At 45.1% G+C, this 16,381-nt stretch overlaps 3 protein-coding genes across 6 annotated transcripts in view; all 3 read right to left on the reverse strand.

The window, feature by feature from the left end:
* Positions 1-17: 17 nt before the first annotated feature.
* On the reverse strand, positions 18-6,729 carry tmc4 (transmembrane channel-like 4). The gene is made up of 16 exons (XM_067238184.1): positions 6,539-6,729; positions 6,121-6,307; positions 5,681-5,829; positions 5,264-5,413; positions 4,455-4,540; positions 3,969-4,114; positions 3,679-3,826; positions 3,108-3,266; positions 2,754-2,911; positions 2,336-2,456; positions 2,129-2,226; positions 1,835-2,018; positions 1,620-1,750; positions 1,079-1,234; positions 698-776; positions 18-580 (listed from the first exon to the last, which is right to left on the reverse strand). Exons 1-16 carry the CDS (start codon positions 6,570-6,572, stop codon positions 464-466), a joined length of 2,103 nt encoding a protein of 700 aa, XP_067094285.1. The 5' UTR covers positions 6,573-6,729; the 3' UTR covers positions 18-463.
* Positions 6,730-7,563: 834 nt separating this feature from the next.
* mboat7 (membrane bound O-acyltransferase domain containing 7) lies at positions 7,564-13,392 on the reverse strand. Of its 3 annotated transcripts, XM_067238878.1 has the most exons (9): positions 13,310-13,392; positions 12,688-12,767; positions 12,440-12,569; positions 12,164-12,290; positions 11,855-12,011; positions 11,048-11,243; positions 10,449-10,601; positions 10,166-10,342; positions 7,564-9,906 (listed from the first exon to the last, which is right to left on the reverse strand). In XM_067238878.1, the coding sequence occupies exons 2-9, from the start codon at positions 12,761-12,763 to the stop codon at positions 9,489-9,491; spliced, it is 1,434 nt and encodes a 477-aa protein (XP_067094979.1). In that variant the 5' UTR covers positions 12,764-12,767; positions 13,310-13,392; the 3' UTR covers positions 7,564-9,488. The 3 variants fall into 3 exon arrangements, with proteins under 3 accessions (XP_067094979.1, XP_067094980.1, XP_067094981.1); XM_067238879.1 differs by lacking the exon at positions 12,688-12,767 and having other exon boundaries at positions 13,310-13,374; XM_067238880.1 differs by lacking the exon at positions 7,564-9,906 and having other exon boundaries at positions 10,162-10,342.
* Positions 13,393-13,756: 364 nt separating this feature from the next.
* The window catches only part of rps9 (ribosomal protein S9), a 35,831-nt gene continuing 33,206 nt past the window's right edge, over positions 13,757-16,381 (reverse strand). Inside the window, exons 1-5 of one of the 2 annotated variants that reach the window (XM_067238372.1) lie at positions 15,762-15,801; positions 15,170-15,282; positions 14,927-15,049; positions 14,551-14,737; positions 13,757-14,018 (exon numbers count right to left, since the gene is read on the reverse strand). In XM_067238372.1, coding sequence (XP_067094473.1) covers positions 13,841-14,018; positions 14,551-14,737; positions 14,927-15,049; positions 15,170-15,266 — 585 coding nt within the window. In that variant the 5' untranslated portion in view covers positions 15,267-15,282; positions 15,762-15,801 and the 3' untranslated portion in view covers positions 13,757-13,840. Of the gene's footprint in view, positions 14,019-14,550; positions 14,738-14,926; positions 15,050-15,169; positions 15,283-15,761; positions 15,802-16,381 lie in introns of those variants that run through there. The other variant, XM_067238373.1, reaches the window with a different exon arrangement.

Below are 16,381 nucleotides of genomic sequence, written 5' to 3' on the forward strand. Positions count from 1 at the left end.
TCGAAATAAAGTTCACGAGACAAATGGCAATTTTAATTATTTGAACGTAAAGCGTAAAACTTGTTTATACCAAAATAGTAGGAAAATACATACGATACAGTTAAATAAACATGATGAAGATAATAAAATAGTAAAGTTATGGCACATCTCAGTCTGCTCTTATTCTGAAGGCATACTCGCAACAGCGGAAATGCTGTCGACGCTTGTTTCTATGACCACTGAGCAAAGCAGAAAAACGTGAAGCAGTGTTTCAGTCCTAGAAGTCTGCTCAACAATTTTATAAATAGAGCACCAGGGGGAGCAATACATCATTTTTTTTATTAAGAGGTTTCTAGGTAAAAAAAAGAAAACATACAATAATATTCTTTGCATCAAAAATAAATTCCATCAAAGTGGTGACATGATCATGACACACGTAAAATGTAATTGGCGAGGTTGATATGAAATGTGACCATTTAGAAATTTAGTCTTTGTTCCATGTTGCATCAGCGCCATAGTCATCAGTTCTACCTCTTTGAACCCCCATTTTCAGACTCAACTTCTCAATCTGCTTGACGAGGAACTGCTTATCACGCCCCTCCTAATAGCCAAAAAAGAAAAGTTTAGATCTCACCTGGATTATTTGGATAAATGCCATGCAATGTAGTCTAACGAATTACCTTTCACAAGATGGGAAATAACAGATGTATAAACTCACCAGTTTAAGCTGCGCCCTTAGAAGAGCAACACTTTTCCCATAAACGGAGGCCAGGGCTGCGACATAGCACAGCGCCACACTGTCAAGGGGACACAAGTTGTGTTCAGGTAGCTGTATAGTCAGACTGCAAATTATACAATGACAATCGGGGGGGTCAACTTCTTCTCCAGGGTGATATATAAATGTATCGACCCCCCCGACCTGTTGTTTTTACCTCTTTTGGGGGGGTCCAAGTCTTAATTAGGGGGGTCAACCCCAATCCCCCCTGTAATTCGAACCCTGTGTATAGTGCTCTGTATACATGAAAGGGAACAGGCATGTCCTTCCAATCCCACTGATATAGTCACACGTTATCAGCGTCCTACACTACAGATCACTCACCAAAAGAAGATAAAGAATGGGATGGAGAATGCCTGGGAACCTAAATAGTAGAGGAAGTCTCTCGTGGTTACAGACAGTGTATCAAAGGTGATGGGGATGATAATCCACATGGTGGAGAGAGAACGGAAAGGCCCGCAGCTCCATGACGGATGGATCCTGAGGAGAACACAGGACATAAAAAGCTTGGAATGAAAATGTGTTGAATGAAAAAACTGTGTTAGTCAGGTGGCTGAGCGGTTAGGGAATCGGGCTAGTAATCAGAAGGTTGCTGGTTTGATTCCCCGGCCGTGCTAAATGATGGTGTGTCCTTGGGCCAGGCACTTCACCCTACTTGCCTCGGGGGGAATGTCCCTGTACTTACTGTAAGTCGCTCTGGATAAGAGCGTCTGCTAAATGAGTAACTGTAAACTGATATAACCAAAGATAGGGAGGGGGAAGGACTGAAATCTTTTCATGGGGCCCAAAATTATTTGCGGTGCCCCTGGCTACAGCCAACACTGAACACAACATGAACCACCCTGAAGCTTAGCCTGACACTCACTTAGCCAGACTGTAAATCATGGCGACCAGTGCCAGGCTCCAGCCGAACAGCAGCACCACCAGGAAGAAGAAAGTGGAGGTGGTGGAACGGAAGGTCTTCACGGCCGGTCGGCAGTTCTGGAACAGAGTCATCTGGAGAGAGCAAAGATAGAAACAAGGTAGGTACTAGTGCAGAGCCCTATGTTGTAAAGTCTCACAGTAGATTAGGAGCCTGACCTTCTTGCAGTAGAAGAGGATAACAAACTTGAGGGTGTTGATAAGGGGCAACAAGGGGCAAAACAGTGCTCCGGTCCACACTACTGTTTGGCCGTAGACCAAACCCAACACATTGGCAGGAACCAGAAACTCCTGCCTGCCTACCCACTGGGTCAGCTTACAGGAACATTGGTCCACCACCATCCTGTCAGGAAGCCAGGAAGAATGAACCGATACAGAGCAGGACCAATGAGACCTTGTGTTGTTGCCTGGTAAACTGATGAGAATGGGTTCATAGTTTACTTCGAGTCCTACCTTCGAGGGAACTCCACCAGGATGAGAACAGCTATGGTGGTGAGGAAGTCAAATAGGGCCAGTTTGTACATCTCCTGTCCCACTTGAGTCTCCCAGCACTACCTCAGCAAGACAGACAGACACACAGACAGTGACAATGAAAGACTCTTCTGCTCAAGGTCATTGTACGTGGCTGCATGCTCATGGTCGGGAGAAGAGAGTCTTTACCGGATAATCCTTATGGTTGTACTCGCATAGTTCGCATAATTCCTTCTTTTCATAGCAGGTGATCTGATTCCACAGAGTGAAGAGTAGGACGCCCAGACTGACCATACGCAGGAACACTGACCTGACACCGGCAGGGCGGAATACAAACTCGTCATTTTACATTTACATTACATTTAGTCATTTAGCAGACGCTCTTATCCAGAGCGACTTACAGTAAGTACAGGGACATTCCCCCGAGGCAAGTAGGGTGAAGTGCCTTGCCCAAGGACACAACGTCAGTTGGCATGACCGGGAATCGAACTGGCAACCTTCGGATTACAAGCCCGACTCCATCACCGCTCAGCCAACTGACTTCCACATTTTAAATGGAACGTTCGACTTGTACGTGTCCCCTTGATGCCCACATCCACAGAGATACCTGAGCAGAGCCACTATGATGGTAGTGCTGGGGGAGTATCGTTCCAGGAGGGCGATCTGGTCACAGAGGAAAGGCACCAGGAAGTTTCCTCCGGTCATGACTATGGAGGGAAGGTATTCCCAGAACAGGCCCTGGATCCCTGACACCCCTGTCTGCCTCTGGGGAAGAGTCCAGAACAAAAACACTCATCCACCGAACACATGACTCAAACCCAATTTTAAACTCACTCTCTCAGGCTGAACTAAACAGTGGCCGAATTTGGGGTAAATTCTCAACTACCTTTGACCGCTACACAAGCTAGAAGAGGGACTACAGGGAGAAAAATGTATTTATAATGGTCCCTTCTTGACAGACCTGGCTAAATTTAGTGGCCTCTGCGATGGCGGTGAAGGCTGCACCGATGAGGCCCAGGCTGATCAGGCTCAGAAGGATGCGAAGGGTGTACAGCCAAACGGTTTGACTTAACGTCAGAGAGGCTGCCTTCTTCATTCTCCTCTCCTCCTCCAGGTCCACCTGACACACAGAGAGAAGAGGGAGGGGAGGGAGGGAGGGAGGGAGGGAGGGAGGGAGGGAGGGAAGGAAGGAAGGAAGGAAGGAAGGAAGAGGGAGGGAGGGAGGGAGGGAGGGAGGGAGGGAGGGAGGGAGGGAGGGAGGGAGGGAGGGAGGGAGGGAGGGAGGGAGGGAGGGAGGGAGGGAGGGAGGGAGGGAGGGAGGGAGGGAGGGAGGAGAGGGAGAAGAAGGAAGAGAGGGAGGGGAGGGAGGAGAGGGAGGGGAGGGAGGGATAAGAGAGAGGAGATGGAGGAGATGGAGGAGAGAGAGGAGTAACCCAATGTAAATCTCCTCTCTGTAGCTGTGGAAGGATTTTGTGGTCATTCTCATTCCAAGTGTATTGTCATCAACATCGTTAGTGTCAAACGAGGCCGACCTGAAACTGATACCGGATGTTGTTCTGCTTCAGTCTGGTGGACCGGTCTCCCTGGCAACCATAGTCCCAGCCGGTGAACACCAGCTTGCTGTAACTGCCGGCGGCACCCCCGACCGTTGCCACGGCGACGCGAGCCGCGCTCCCCATGCTGTGTGTGACCAATCACGTCACTAATCACTAAGCCATGAAGTCAGGTCAGGGTGTTTGCACAACAGCGGTCCCGATAGCCAATCAAAATCCACTAGAGGTCTCGTTCACCTATACGCTCGTGTCTGTGTTGTAGAACTGACCGTGCAATGATGCAGATGAAGCAAAAAGCAAAATAGAAGACAGCGGTGAGGAGGTAGGCCAGGGGGATGTTGTAGGTGAAGCCACTGCTCTCAGCCACCGTGTTGTTATAGAAGCCGTAGAACAGGTAGGAGTACTCCATGAAACCCTGAGAGCAAGGGATAGAACAGGGGGGTCAGGGGTCAGGGTGCACATAGCGCAGGAGATCCATGTCTCATATGTGAGTCAGAGAGTTCAAAGTAGAGATCCTGATTCTGCTTCTTTCTCGTCTCTTGTCTTAAAAGCGGCACCTCGGTGGACCAATGCACCATGTAGGCCGAGGCCTCACTGGGGCGGTCTGGGGTGGAATCCAGCCCAGACCCTTTACCGCACGTCACCTTTTCTCTCCCCACATTTCCTGTCCTCTCCCAACACACTGTCTCTGTCAGAAATCAATAACAACGGCAGAACTGCCACCAAACATGGGGACTGAGTTTGCTGTTACTCACAGTTCCAGACAGTAAGTCCAGGAAGTAATTGTAGAACACCAACAAGCCTTGAGGATTAGGGTCATAGGTCAAACACTCCTTAGGACCTGAGAGACACAGGGACAGACACAAACAGTTCTTACGGAGACTTTTCAAAATCAATATGAAGCGATCCTCTCACATATTGTGACTACATTTGTGTATCCAAGTGTGCTTTGCAAGGACAAGTTTGATGGCTTCACATCAGCCTTGACCAAGATGCTACAATGTCTCATACAAAGTTTTGAGGCAAATCTCAGAACCGACAACTTTACACATTTAGTCATTTAGCAGACGCTCTTATCCAGAGCGATTTACAGTAAGTACAGGGACATTCTCCCCGAGGCAAGTAGGGTGAAGTGCTTTGCCCAAGGACACAACGTCATTTGGCACTGGCGGAAATCGAACTGGCAACCTTCGGATTACTAGCCAATTTCCCTAACTGCTCAGCCACCTGACTCCCCCCTACACGTTCTCTCTTAAGTTAACAAGACCCACAACCTCTAGCTGTTGCTAGGATACTGTTAAAGGGGAGCAAGTAAGAAGGACTTGTTTCGTATTGCAGCCTGACACAGATTAGTGTTGTGGAATTAATGAGAGTATACACTTGACTTGAATAGCACAAATAGGACATGGTTGAGATGGTGTGGACCGTAACCAACTGTGGAAAACCAGGGACAACAAGTCGACCTGTTATTTTCACAGAGGGAAATGTGAATGGAGGATCGGTTTGAACTACCAGATATTACACATCATTAGCTGTTATAACCAGTGATGTTAGATGTTTTTACCAGTGTTGTTGAAGGTGTCGGTGCCGATGGTTCTAAACACGATGCTGGGCACGAGGACAAATCCACCAATCAGCAGGAAGGAGAAGAAGTTAAGAATCACGAGGAACCGCAGGAACAAGAAGTAGGACTGGACACCGCCGCCAAAGTTACCTGCAGAGGGTTCAGGAAAGATCTGAGTTCCCTTTGACAACTTATACACACATATTTGAGATATTTTTAAGTCAGATACACTAAAATGTATAGAAGCCTAGAAGCAAATGGAATCTGTGTGAGTTTACTCTTTGTGTATGTGAACTTACATTACATTTACATTTACATTTAGTCATTTAGCGAATCGAACTGGCAACCTTCGGATTACTAGCCCGACTCCCTCACCGCTCAGCCAACTGACTCCTCCTGAACTTAAATGTGTTTCACCTCCTATCTTCTGCAGAGCTCTCCGCCACAGAGCTATGTAGGCCAGGACTCCAGAGGCATTCTCTGTAAGCCTGTTCAGGCACCGGCCCTTGTTACGCTTCCATGACTCCCAGCTCGTCACCACGGGTACACGCATCTGCTGCACCTCCCTGTGATGGACAGAGATAGAGCAGGTTATCTCAACGCTCTGTGTCACCCTCCAGACATCAGGAAGACGACACCACCACATCCAAACCACAAAACGACCAACTACCCTTGTCCCTCTCGGACAGCATAAACAAGTAATGAGGCTCAGTTCTTCAAGGTTTCCAACTGAGGACTGTGGAAGACAGAATAACAGTTGATTGAGAAATACTGGCACTGCTTTCAGGATAGACGTTTTAGTGTGCAGATAGGGCCACGATGCTGTAGATGACAACAAGCCCAAAATGCCCCCTTACCGTACGGCTCTCTTTAGGGCCAAGGGGAGTGGCAGGGCCTTTAGATCCTGTTGAGACTCTGACTCTCCCCCCTCCTCCCCCTCCTCGGGGTGGGATCCCCAGTTGAACTGGAGCCCATTCCGATTGGATACACTGGAGGGAGCCCTCCGTAACCTCAGAGACTGCTGGGCACTAGGGTAACCGTTGCCTGGGAAAGAGACAATGACAACAATAACAGGAAGTATTCAAACGATATGTGGCTTTAGGTGTTAGACATTTTCGTAACTAGGTACATTTGGCGTTACATTAAAACAAAGCAAGGCCTAGTTACCCTGCATTATACAGTACATAAGAGGGTAGCCTATCAAGAAACAATAAAAGAACAGACACACACGTTTGAGAAAAGACCACACCTGCTCTTTACAACAACACAACTTACCAGCCACAGTGGAGACTTGTCTCTCTAACTCCATATATCAGAGTGGATTTCACCAGTTTTCTATGAACTCCAGAAATTGATGCAGTCGTTTTGGTCTCAAAGACAAGCAGAACACTAGTACATGTCTGGGAATAGCCAGAACTCTCCTAGGAAGGCAACAGAGCTGATGTTCAACGAGGAAATGTTACCTGTTCGGGAACCCTCTGTCCCTGGACTTTGCTTTCTATACAAACGCCATCAGCACTGCTTTAGTACTTCCTTGAAAGTTTAACCCATTAACCTCTCTAAGGTGGGTCTCGTCCATGCCAGTTCCTTTTGTTCTGTTATGTGAGTGTGTCTCTCTTAAAGAGTTGGTCAACATTGTATTTAACAAGACAATACTTTCTTCCTTTATGTTTACGTGTTTACTTGTGTGTTAAAATCAAGACTGAACTCAAAAACAGCACTACAGTCAATAACCATATGCACATCATTATCACACTCAGGCAAGATATGGTGGTGGAACCAACTCCCCACCTCCATCAGAGACACTGATTGTCTCCCCACCTTCAAGAAAAGGCACAAGACGCACTTGTTCCGGGAGTACAACGGTACTTGGTTTGCTGGACCCCATGTTAGTTTCCTCAAGGATCACAATGACTCTTGCTTAGAGTCTTGCTGCTCTTGTTGGTTAGTGGTAACTGATTTAAATTGTTGTACTCGCTGTGAAATATTTTTACTGTTGCTTGCTTTTCTACAGGTACACTTGCACTTATTGCGATTCATGTTGTTTAATTGTAACATGTTTAACTACATGCTCTTGTGGTTCTTCCCTTTGGCACTTATTTTGGTTGTTCACAATATGTGCTTCATGTTTTGGCTACCCACAATGTTTTTGTGGCTATCTTGTTGTTATTATCAGTGACCTATGCACTTTGTAAAGCTCTCTCTTGGAAGTCGCTTTGCATAAAAGCGTCTGCTAAATGAATAAATGTAAATGTAGGATTAACTGAACTACTAAATAATCACAAAGGCAAATATTCTGTGTGGAAGCAGTGAGCTTGTTTGTAACAGTTACAAGGCAGGGAAACAATCATAATAATATTCAGGTGAAAATATTTAAACACGAATATACACCAGAAAATGTAGAATCAATTTGAATAGTTCATAGATTAAGTCACATGCACAAAAGTTATATATCATTTTGGATTTGAATGCAAAATGGCTGATCAAAACAAATATTTTTACTCTAAAGAACAGATATAAAATGAAATTACAGTTTAACAAGATTCTTCATGGAAATAAAGTCTAAGGTTTCATGAATTCTACTCTCAGAGCAGCCCATTACTTACAAACCGAGAAACCTGTTTTTTGAGAAAGCAACTGCAAAGACAATGTGTCTTGAGGACAAAGCAAACAAATAAAGTATAGCCTTTATTCAGTGCCTGACACTCAACATTCTTTTATAATATCAAACTGTTGATTAAAGGTCAGTGAATTAGGTAAAAATGCTGAGTTTATTCATATCTAGTTAAACAAGTTGGTCCAAACCCTGTGTGGTCCTGATGGCAGTTGACATGTACGGCAGTGGAAGGTCTAGCTCTGTCCCCCTGACTTTCTGTTCTCAGTAAAGTGCACAACCTTCATCTAGCTGTTCTCATGCACCTGCTGTTTACAGAATTGGGTATAATTTAAGTCAAGCTGTGTCATACAGAGCACAAAATAAATACCTATTGATAAACTTGAATCACTATTAAGCAACAACTAAAAACAGAAGAGGAAAGGGAGAAGGACCAATCAAAGACGATTAAAGGACAAATTAAAACCCTCATTTACACATCCTGACAGAGGACCAATCTGAAAACATCCAAAACTACTACAATCACAAGTGTACAATTTTTTTCTGCCAATTGTCTGTTTTTCAATACATGCCCTAATTTAAAGTGGCATGATGTTTTTGGATCTAATAACTTCTCCTGATTTTTTAAATATATTTTCTTCTATTTTGAGCTTGGAAAAGGTTGGTCAAACATTCCAAATTGACACTTGGTATTTACTATCAGAACAAGATATCCAGGTTCTATTGCACCTTGGATGTACAGATACTTGAGCAGACCTAAGCTCTACATTAAGCCCCATAGAGCATAAAGCTCAGTTTTATTTAAGAATGGAGTTTAAAGAGTTTCATTAATCCTCTAAGCTGAATACTGTCCTTGAGAATTTCAGGATACTTTAATTGTATTAAACAATTGCATTTTTAGCTAAATACCCCTCCATGTGCATTCAACAGACAATTATGACCTTGTATGTGCTCATCATAATTCAAGTCTGTTGTAACCACCCGACGAGAACTACAAACACAGTCGCAACAACTTGCAAAAAAAACTGGAATGTGGTTTGTCAGGGCACAAGAACACACAAGTTGCAGACTGAAACTACCCCGTCTTCACAGTAGAAAAGGAAGAACGCTTGTCCAGTTAAGTAAAAACCTGACAATGAACAACTAAATGAATAGATAAACAGAGGAATTTTCGCGTCTACAAATCTTTTTTGAGGTGATTTTGTCCAATAGACTAGATTTAAAAACATTGAAAGGAAAACTGATTCACTTGGTCTTGAAATAACATCACACAAAGGTTGCGTACATGTACATAGGGGAGCGAGGTCAATTATGTACAGTCCCAGGACGCATCTGCGATCCAAACATACAGTGACATTCATATAGAGTTCATTCATCCTTTGTATTTCTTATACCTATAGACAGGGCTACAGCACTTCTTGGACAAAATGAATTGTACATAGTTCCATTCATGTCAGCCAACAATCAGATTTAACTTAAGTAAGCAAAGCTTCCCAATAACTTAAGAGAACATAAAAGAAATGAGAGAAGAAACAGTGCAGTGCATGTAGGGAATTGTAGTACTGTAATAACCATGACCTCTTCCTCCCGTCCTCCAACCCTGTTTCACTCTCATTCTGTCTTTTCTCGAATATCCTCCTTCCTCTCCTCCTCCTTCCTCTCCTCCACCTTCTCTCCCTCCACCTTCTCAACCCTCTTTCCTTCCCTCTTCCCTCCCTTCATCACCCTTCCCAGCAGTATGCAGCCCACGGCGATGACATGGATAATGAAGTAGATAGAGGTCCAGTAGTTGATTGTATCACTGGCCTTCAGCAGGACAAAGCCCATGCACATGTAGTCGTAAGCCCTCATCTTGAGGAACCAGTGGACCCAGTCAAAGATATTCTGGCCTCGAGGCCCCAGCTTGGCCCTGACCGAGGACTCCATGGCCGACTCGGCCGCGATGCACAGGGGGATGGTCAGGAAGGAAAGATAGTACCCTGCATGGAGCCCGTGCCAGTACGCACTGATGAACATGGTCCAACCAGCCCTGAGAGAAACACAGACAGAAAGGTAGAAATGGTAAATGGACTGCGTTTATATCGAGCATTTAATGGCATCTCACGGTACATCCAAAGCGCTTTACATGTTGCCTCTAATTCACCCATTCACACACACACACACTCACTCAGTCACAGCGATGGAGCTGCCATGCAAGGCGCTGGCCTGCCCATCGGGAGCAACGTGTGGTTAAGCAGGTGAATAGATCCACTTTAGAGTACCACGATGGTGACGGTGAAAGATCTTACCGGAGTGTATAAGCTTTGAAGGGTGAGTTGGGGTAGATGTAATGATGCAACCACCACTGCACAGTCATGTTCCAGTAGCGCATCCCGTGGCGGACCTTTACACAGAAGTCTGTGTTGTAGCAGTCAATGTTCTGGATGGTCTTGAAGTCGTACACGGCAGGAACATCCGGATCCAAACTGGACACACAAAAATATTTGTTTTGTCATTTTGTGATCAAGTTCTTAACACACTGAACTTGTTGGCTGTTACTAAGTGGCAGCAAACCATCCAGTAAAACAATACCCGTAGTTCACAGTGGGGCCTCCTCCTGGTTTGGACAGCGCCCCCTCTGGGTAGCAGCCTAACCCTGCACTGATGCAGCCAGCCTCGGCCCCACACCACGCTGCGTAGAAACGCATTCTGAACACGAAAAACACCAGTGTCATGTAGAACAACCTGAGGAAAGCGTGAGAGAGAAGAGAGAGAATTCGAATAAAAGGAATTCTCAATTAAAAAAGATTAGCTCTTCGTCTCCGAAATTGAGTTGGGACTTTAGCCACCTGAGGAGAAATCAAAGTGGTAAGATGAATCAATGCATTTTGCCTTCAACTGCAAAACCCTTGTGACCAGGGCTCACATTAACGTTGTCCCGGGGACGAGGAAAAAGATGAAAAGAAATTGCAAATATATTTTCAACTTTTCAAAACCTATTTTCCAAAACCTTTAGAAACTATATATATATATTTTTTTTACTTTTTTCAAACCTTTCAAAACATTGTTTTGAAAATATTGTTTTGAAAACTTTTAGTCGATTTTTTTTTCAAACCTTTAGAACCTTTAAAGAAAAAAACTTTCAGACTGGAATGCATATATTTGCTGCCATTTTAATCACGGTTTAATACCTGAAGAAGTAGTTGTGCTCCAGGAACTCTTCCGTACGGACATATGACAGGGGGTAAACAGAGTTCACAGCCAGGAACAGACCCGCGTAGACGGGCACCAGTTTCAGCCTCTGCAGGCAGGGCTCCTGGCCGGGTAGGGACAAGGGCCTGGGCTGCCTCAGCCAGTCCATATAGGTCTGGAAGCGGAAGAACGGTCCTTTTGGGAGATGAGGGGACACGATAAAGGGATGAGGATGCAGCGTGAAAGGAGAGGAAAGTGGGAAAACAAGGGGAGGGGGACACACACACAATTGAGCACACAATGGGGATCATTAGAGGACAAAATGGTTGAACACAGGGAGTGGGAGTTGGGGAGGGTTGTAAATGAAGGGAGTGAGAATATAAAAAAAGAGTTACAGGAAAGAGACAATTATAGCGAAAGTGAAAAATATATGGGGACTCACACAATATTGAACTAGTGGCAGAGAGTGGGACAAAGAAGAGACAACAAGAGTTAAAATGGTTGAAAAGCAAATCGCGGTGCCAAATCATACACGGTACATTTGAAACAAGCACAGACAGTCAAGCTCATTCATGCTGCTCATTCACATTCATCATCTTCAGCATGACATAATGCTCAGAAAGGATCCAATCAGTTGCAAAAGCAGTCCGTAAACATCATCCTGCTTCCCAGACATCATGCAGTCTCGCCAGAATACACATGCCTGTGGAAGAAGTGATGTGCGGACCCTGTTCTGGTATGTCAATATGGGACAGGAGGGGAATGTGGTATCCTATCAACAAAAACCCCCAAGACCTGGGTCTTACCTGTCATTATACCCACATAGCAGTAGCTATAGGCTACAATATCATAGAGGGAGGGCTCCTGAGATAGTCCACCAATGACAGGGGACTTGGAGAACGAGCTCACTTCCTTTTTCTTCTCCTCATGGAAACTTTTCACCTCATTGGCTATGCTGACCATCTGTGTGAAATGCAAAGGGGAGAGGGTTTGGGGGATTACGGGGTTGGGTGTTCACGAGCCATGGCAATGTGCGGCAGCCAATACGGTCTGTCCCGATACCTAGTTGTAACGGTAAGCGGAACGTTGCACGTGTGACTATGTGTTGTCTGTACCTTCAAGGTGAGCAGCAGCTGGATGGCATTGGCAAAAGGTGTTGGTGCTGGAAGGTTGAACCATGTGACCATGCGGAAGAAGAGGAGGTACAGGAAACTCCAGCCGAGAGACAGAGCAGGGGCCATCCTAACAGAGACACCATATACTGAATATCCTTTTACATCAGTAAGGGTAATAATAAGGTAAAAAGGGAAGGCTGAATGTGTGATTGTGATGGTATGCACCACTTGCTGTGGGCAGTATTGGCGATGAACTATAGAGGATGGCTGACTCACTGCCAATTGCTTTTGATGATGACCCATGTTCCCAACACCGTCAACAGAGAATGAAGAGTGTGGATTTGACATGTTGCTATGGTGATCGAAAGTCCCACGAGCAATGCTGCCCCCTGTTTCACTGGAGGACCTGGGAGAAAAGGACACCAAAACTATACATTACATACACCACACAAACCATTCATTTACTATGTAAAAACTAAGAAGTGTATGTCGGAGGAAACATTCTTTAAGAACACTTAGCCTACTTAGGTAACGGAAGAGAAATCCGATTGGGATGGAGGCAGCGAGAATTCCCAAGTAAACCAGTTCATCGGGAGACATCTCTCTGCGTGAAAACACAGACAGATGTCACTCAATGTTGTGCTCGCCATCATCTGCATCTTCAACCTCATAAAGAACAGCTCAGAATGACCATCAGAGCCACCATCAACCACATGCAAATTGCACAGGACATAAAATAGACGGTGTGTCTCTCAATGGTGCAAGAACAAGTTGAAGCCAGAGCGTATACTGTTTGATACAAACTGGAATGCAGACACTGCATGCAACGCCACTAGCTACCCTCGTCGTGGGTAAATGACATTGCCTGACAGGGAAATGTCACTTCTACTCCGAGTTACTTAGCTACAGTAAACCGAATGCACCAACTTGATGCGTTTATACAAGTCAAGAGCTGTATGCAGGAAAGACTAGCTACTGCACTACTTCTCGTTTCATAGGAAGCGTGGTATACGCTGTAGCTGCAAGCTAGTTACCTAGCCTTGCAATCTAGCTCTACCTAGTGTAGCTTCCCCCCCCCCAGTATTGGTCTTTTTCTTTCCTGTGTAGACGTCAAATAAACTCACACATCTAGCGTTACGTACTTACGATTTCAGATAATATTGTCTTGATACATTCAAATTGCGTCAGTTATTGTTTTCTGTCTTCAAACTTCTGCCATTTGGTCGTTGGAACTGATTGTTGCTCAAATCTACTTCCTACTTGCCACAGTCATTAGCCCCGCCCATAACTGTGCCGCTTTTGCGTTAACCCGCATACCTATGTAGACTACAAGTTACTACATATCACAGCAGATACGAGGAGCCACATTGTGGCCAGATTCACATGCGCATTCGATTGATATCTCCAAGTCTCAGTTGAGTCATGAATAGTTGTCAATTCTCATTACTTCTTGCAAAACCCCTCAACTCCAGTCTCAGGATTCAGTGAAACACTTCCATTTAAAATCCTGACCTATGCATTTGTATTCCCCCACAACCACCCCATCTAGTCATCCACCCAGTAAGGCATAAAATAAAATTCAATCAGAAGAGATTGGTCAAACCAAAAACTTTATTGAAAAAACAGGGACATCAGGAAGCCTCAGACAGTCAATACTTCCAGGACGACATTCCCATTTTAATCCTCCTCTTCATCATCAGCTCCTCCAGCTCCACCCTGGCCCTTCTTGGCATTCTTTCTCTTGACGCGGCCGGGGCGACCACCACCATATGGAGAGCGCAGGGAGAAGTCGATGTGCTTCTGGCTGTCCAGGCGGACCACGAACGAGGGGATGTTCACCACCTGCTTGCGGACACTGATGAAAAAAAAAGTTTCCTTAAATGCTAGACAATTTTAAATTGGTTGGGTCCACCAAATGTTCTAGTTCCAAATTAAATCAGGTTTATTACAGGCCTCATTGACGAGGAATTCTTGACACCACATTAAAGTCTGAATATTCAGTTAAATCATCAGCCTGCTATTCTTGCAAAGCAACAAAAAGTTCCTTGGAGTGGTAAGCAATAACCACTGCCCGAGGTACAATCCACCATACTGTACCTGTCAGCCATCTCGCCACGGTGGCAGAGAATGTGCCCCCTCAGCTGGCAGGATTGGCTCTGGGCAGAGCTCACTGACAAGGTATACGGTAAGAAACCGAATTGACCTTGTTGAAATGTTAAAACCGCGCTCAGCGAGGAGCGATAAGACTCGGTGGCCCTCTGATGAAAGAGTAAGAATCGAGACGGCAAGTCGTGAGTCTTCTGCAGTGTCAGTTTGGAAATTGACACTATTCGTTTACCCCCTTCTGCCCAGCAGGGTAAACTAGGTAGCGAAGCCCTGATACATACCGTATGTGCCTCTGGCGGATCAGCACGCGGGCGTGGTGGATGCTCTTGGCTAGCCCCAGCTTGAACACCTGTGTCTGCAGCCTCCTCTCCAAGAAGTCCTCGACTTTCAGGCCCAGAATGTAATCGAGCTTCATCTTGCCCTCATCCAGCACACCAATCCTCACCAGACGCCTCAGAAGGGCATTACCTGAGACAAATGGTCTTCAAATGTAAACGTTGTACAAAACGAGCCCAAAATGGAGATTAAGGACGTTTACACTGGCTATGCTAAATGGCCTCATTGACGAGGAATTCTTGACACCACGAGCAATCTGAAAATTCATTAAAATCATCGGCCAACAGTTATGCGGTAAAATACTAGCGGGAGGACAAGTACCTTCAAACAGACGCTTGGGGTCCTTCTCGTCCAGAGTGAGCAGCTCTCTGGCGGCCTTGCGGATCTTGGCCAGGGTGAATTTGACCCTCCACACCTCACGCTTGTTCCTCAAACCATACTCCCCTGAAAGGTAGGAATGACAAATGTACCTTAGACCTACTGAATAACCAAACCACCGCTCATCATTTCGGGTTTACGGCGCATTTGGCATAGTCTAAATCTTGACCGCTTGAAAGTTCTTACCAATAAGCTTGAGCTCCTGGTCGAGACGAGACTTCTCGAAAGGACGACGGGGGGTGACGTATGTCTTGCGACAGACCCAACTCCTGGCAACGGGCATGGTGGATCAGAAGTGCCTGAGAACCAAGAAATGAAAAAAATTGTTTTTTCCATGCACACTAACCAGAGACTATTTCAATCAACGTCTGATGTCTTGCTAGCAACCTAGCGAACCCAGCTACTATTTGCAAGATTTCCTTTTTCCAGTAGTCTACTGTAACTATCCACGTATCCTACATTCACATATCCGACAGTCATCAACTACCATACAAATTGTTAGTAAAAACTATGCCAAGATCAAAGCATACGGCACAATAATGCAGAAAAATTGCCGGCTAGTTAGCTTGCTAGCAGGCCGCTGCTCCGCATTCCCCCAATGCGCTACTAGCGCTAAGCACATGGCGAATAAACGTGAAATATAAGGACTAGCGTTGGAGGAACTTTGGGCTAATTTGTGAAAGTATATTCACATGTAACCCGCATATTTAAGTTTTTATGAAGCGAAAGTCAATCCTATTGCCTTTTTCAATAAAGAGAAGACGTGGGTCTAAATTACCTGTCTTCCTCAGGCTCGTGCAGTAAAGAGGAAGTAGAAACAGCTTTCCCAACAATTTATTGAAATCCTTCGAACTACATTTCCCATCATGTTGTAGTGTACGACACGATTCCTGAGTGACGTGGGATATTTATCTCCCTCTGCTGGTCTGTGGTGAATGAATCGAGTGGTGGCAGAGTTTGTAACTGTGCTCAAAAAAGTGATCAGAGTACTGAAACACGTTTAAGATTTAGAGCTGCAATGCAAAACACATTGTTGTATCTCTTTTTTATTGTATTTTTTGTGTCCGAACTTCTACGAACCACCGGTCTCGGACTCTACAGTGCTGTGGAGGTTTACATTACATTACATTTATTCATTTGGCAGACACTTTTATCCAAAGCGAATTCGAAGAGAGAGCTTTACAAAAGTGCATAGGTCAATGATCATAAACAACGAGATAGCCCAAAAACATTGCAGGCAGCCAAAACATGAAGCATACATTGTGAAAAGCAAATAAGAGCCAATGGGAAGAAACATAAGAGCATGTAGTTAAACAAATTACAATTAAACAACATGAACCTCAAAAGTGCAAGAGTGTACCTGTAGGAAAGCAAGCAACAATAATATAATTCACAGCG

The sequence above is a fragment of the Osmerus mordax genome, chromosome 6 (assembly GCF_038355195.1).
Source record: "Osmerus mordax isolate fOsmMor3 chromosome 6, fOsmMor3.pri, whole genome shotgun sequence".
Classification (NCBI taxonomy): domain Eukaryota; kingdom Metazoa; phylum Chordata; class Actinopteri; order Osmeriformes; family Osmeridae; genus Osmerus; species Osmerus mordax.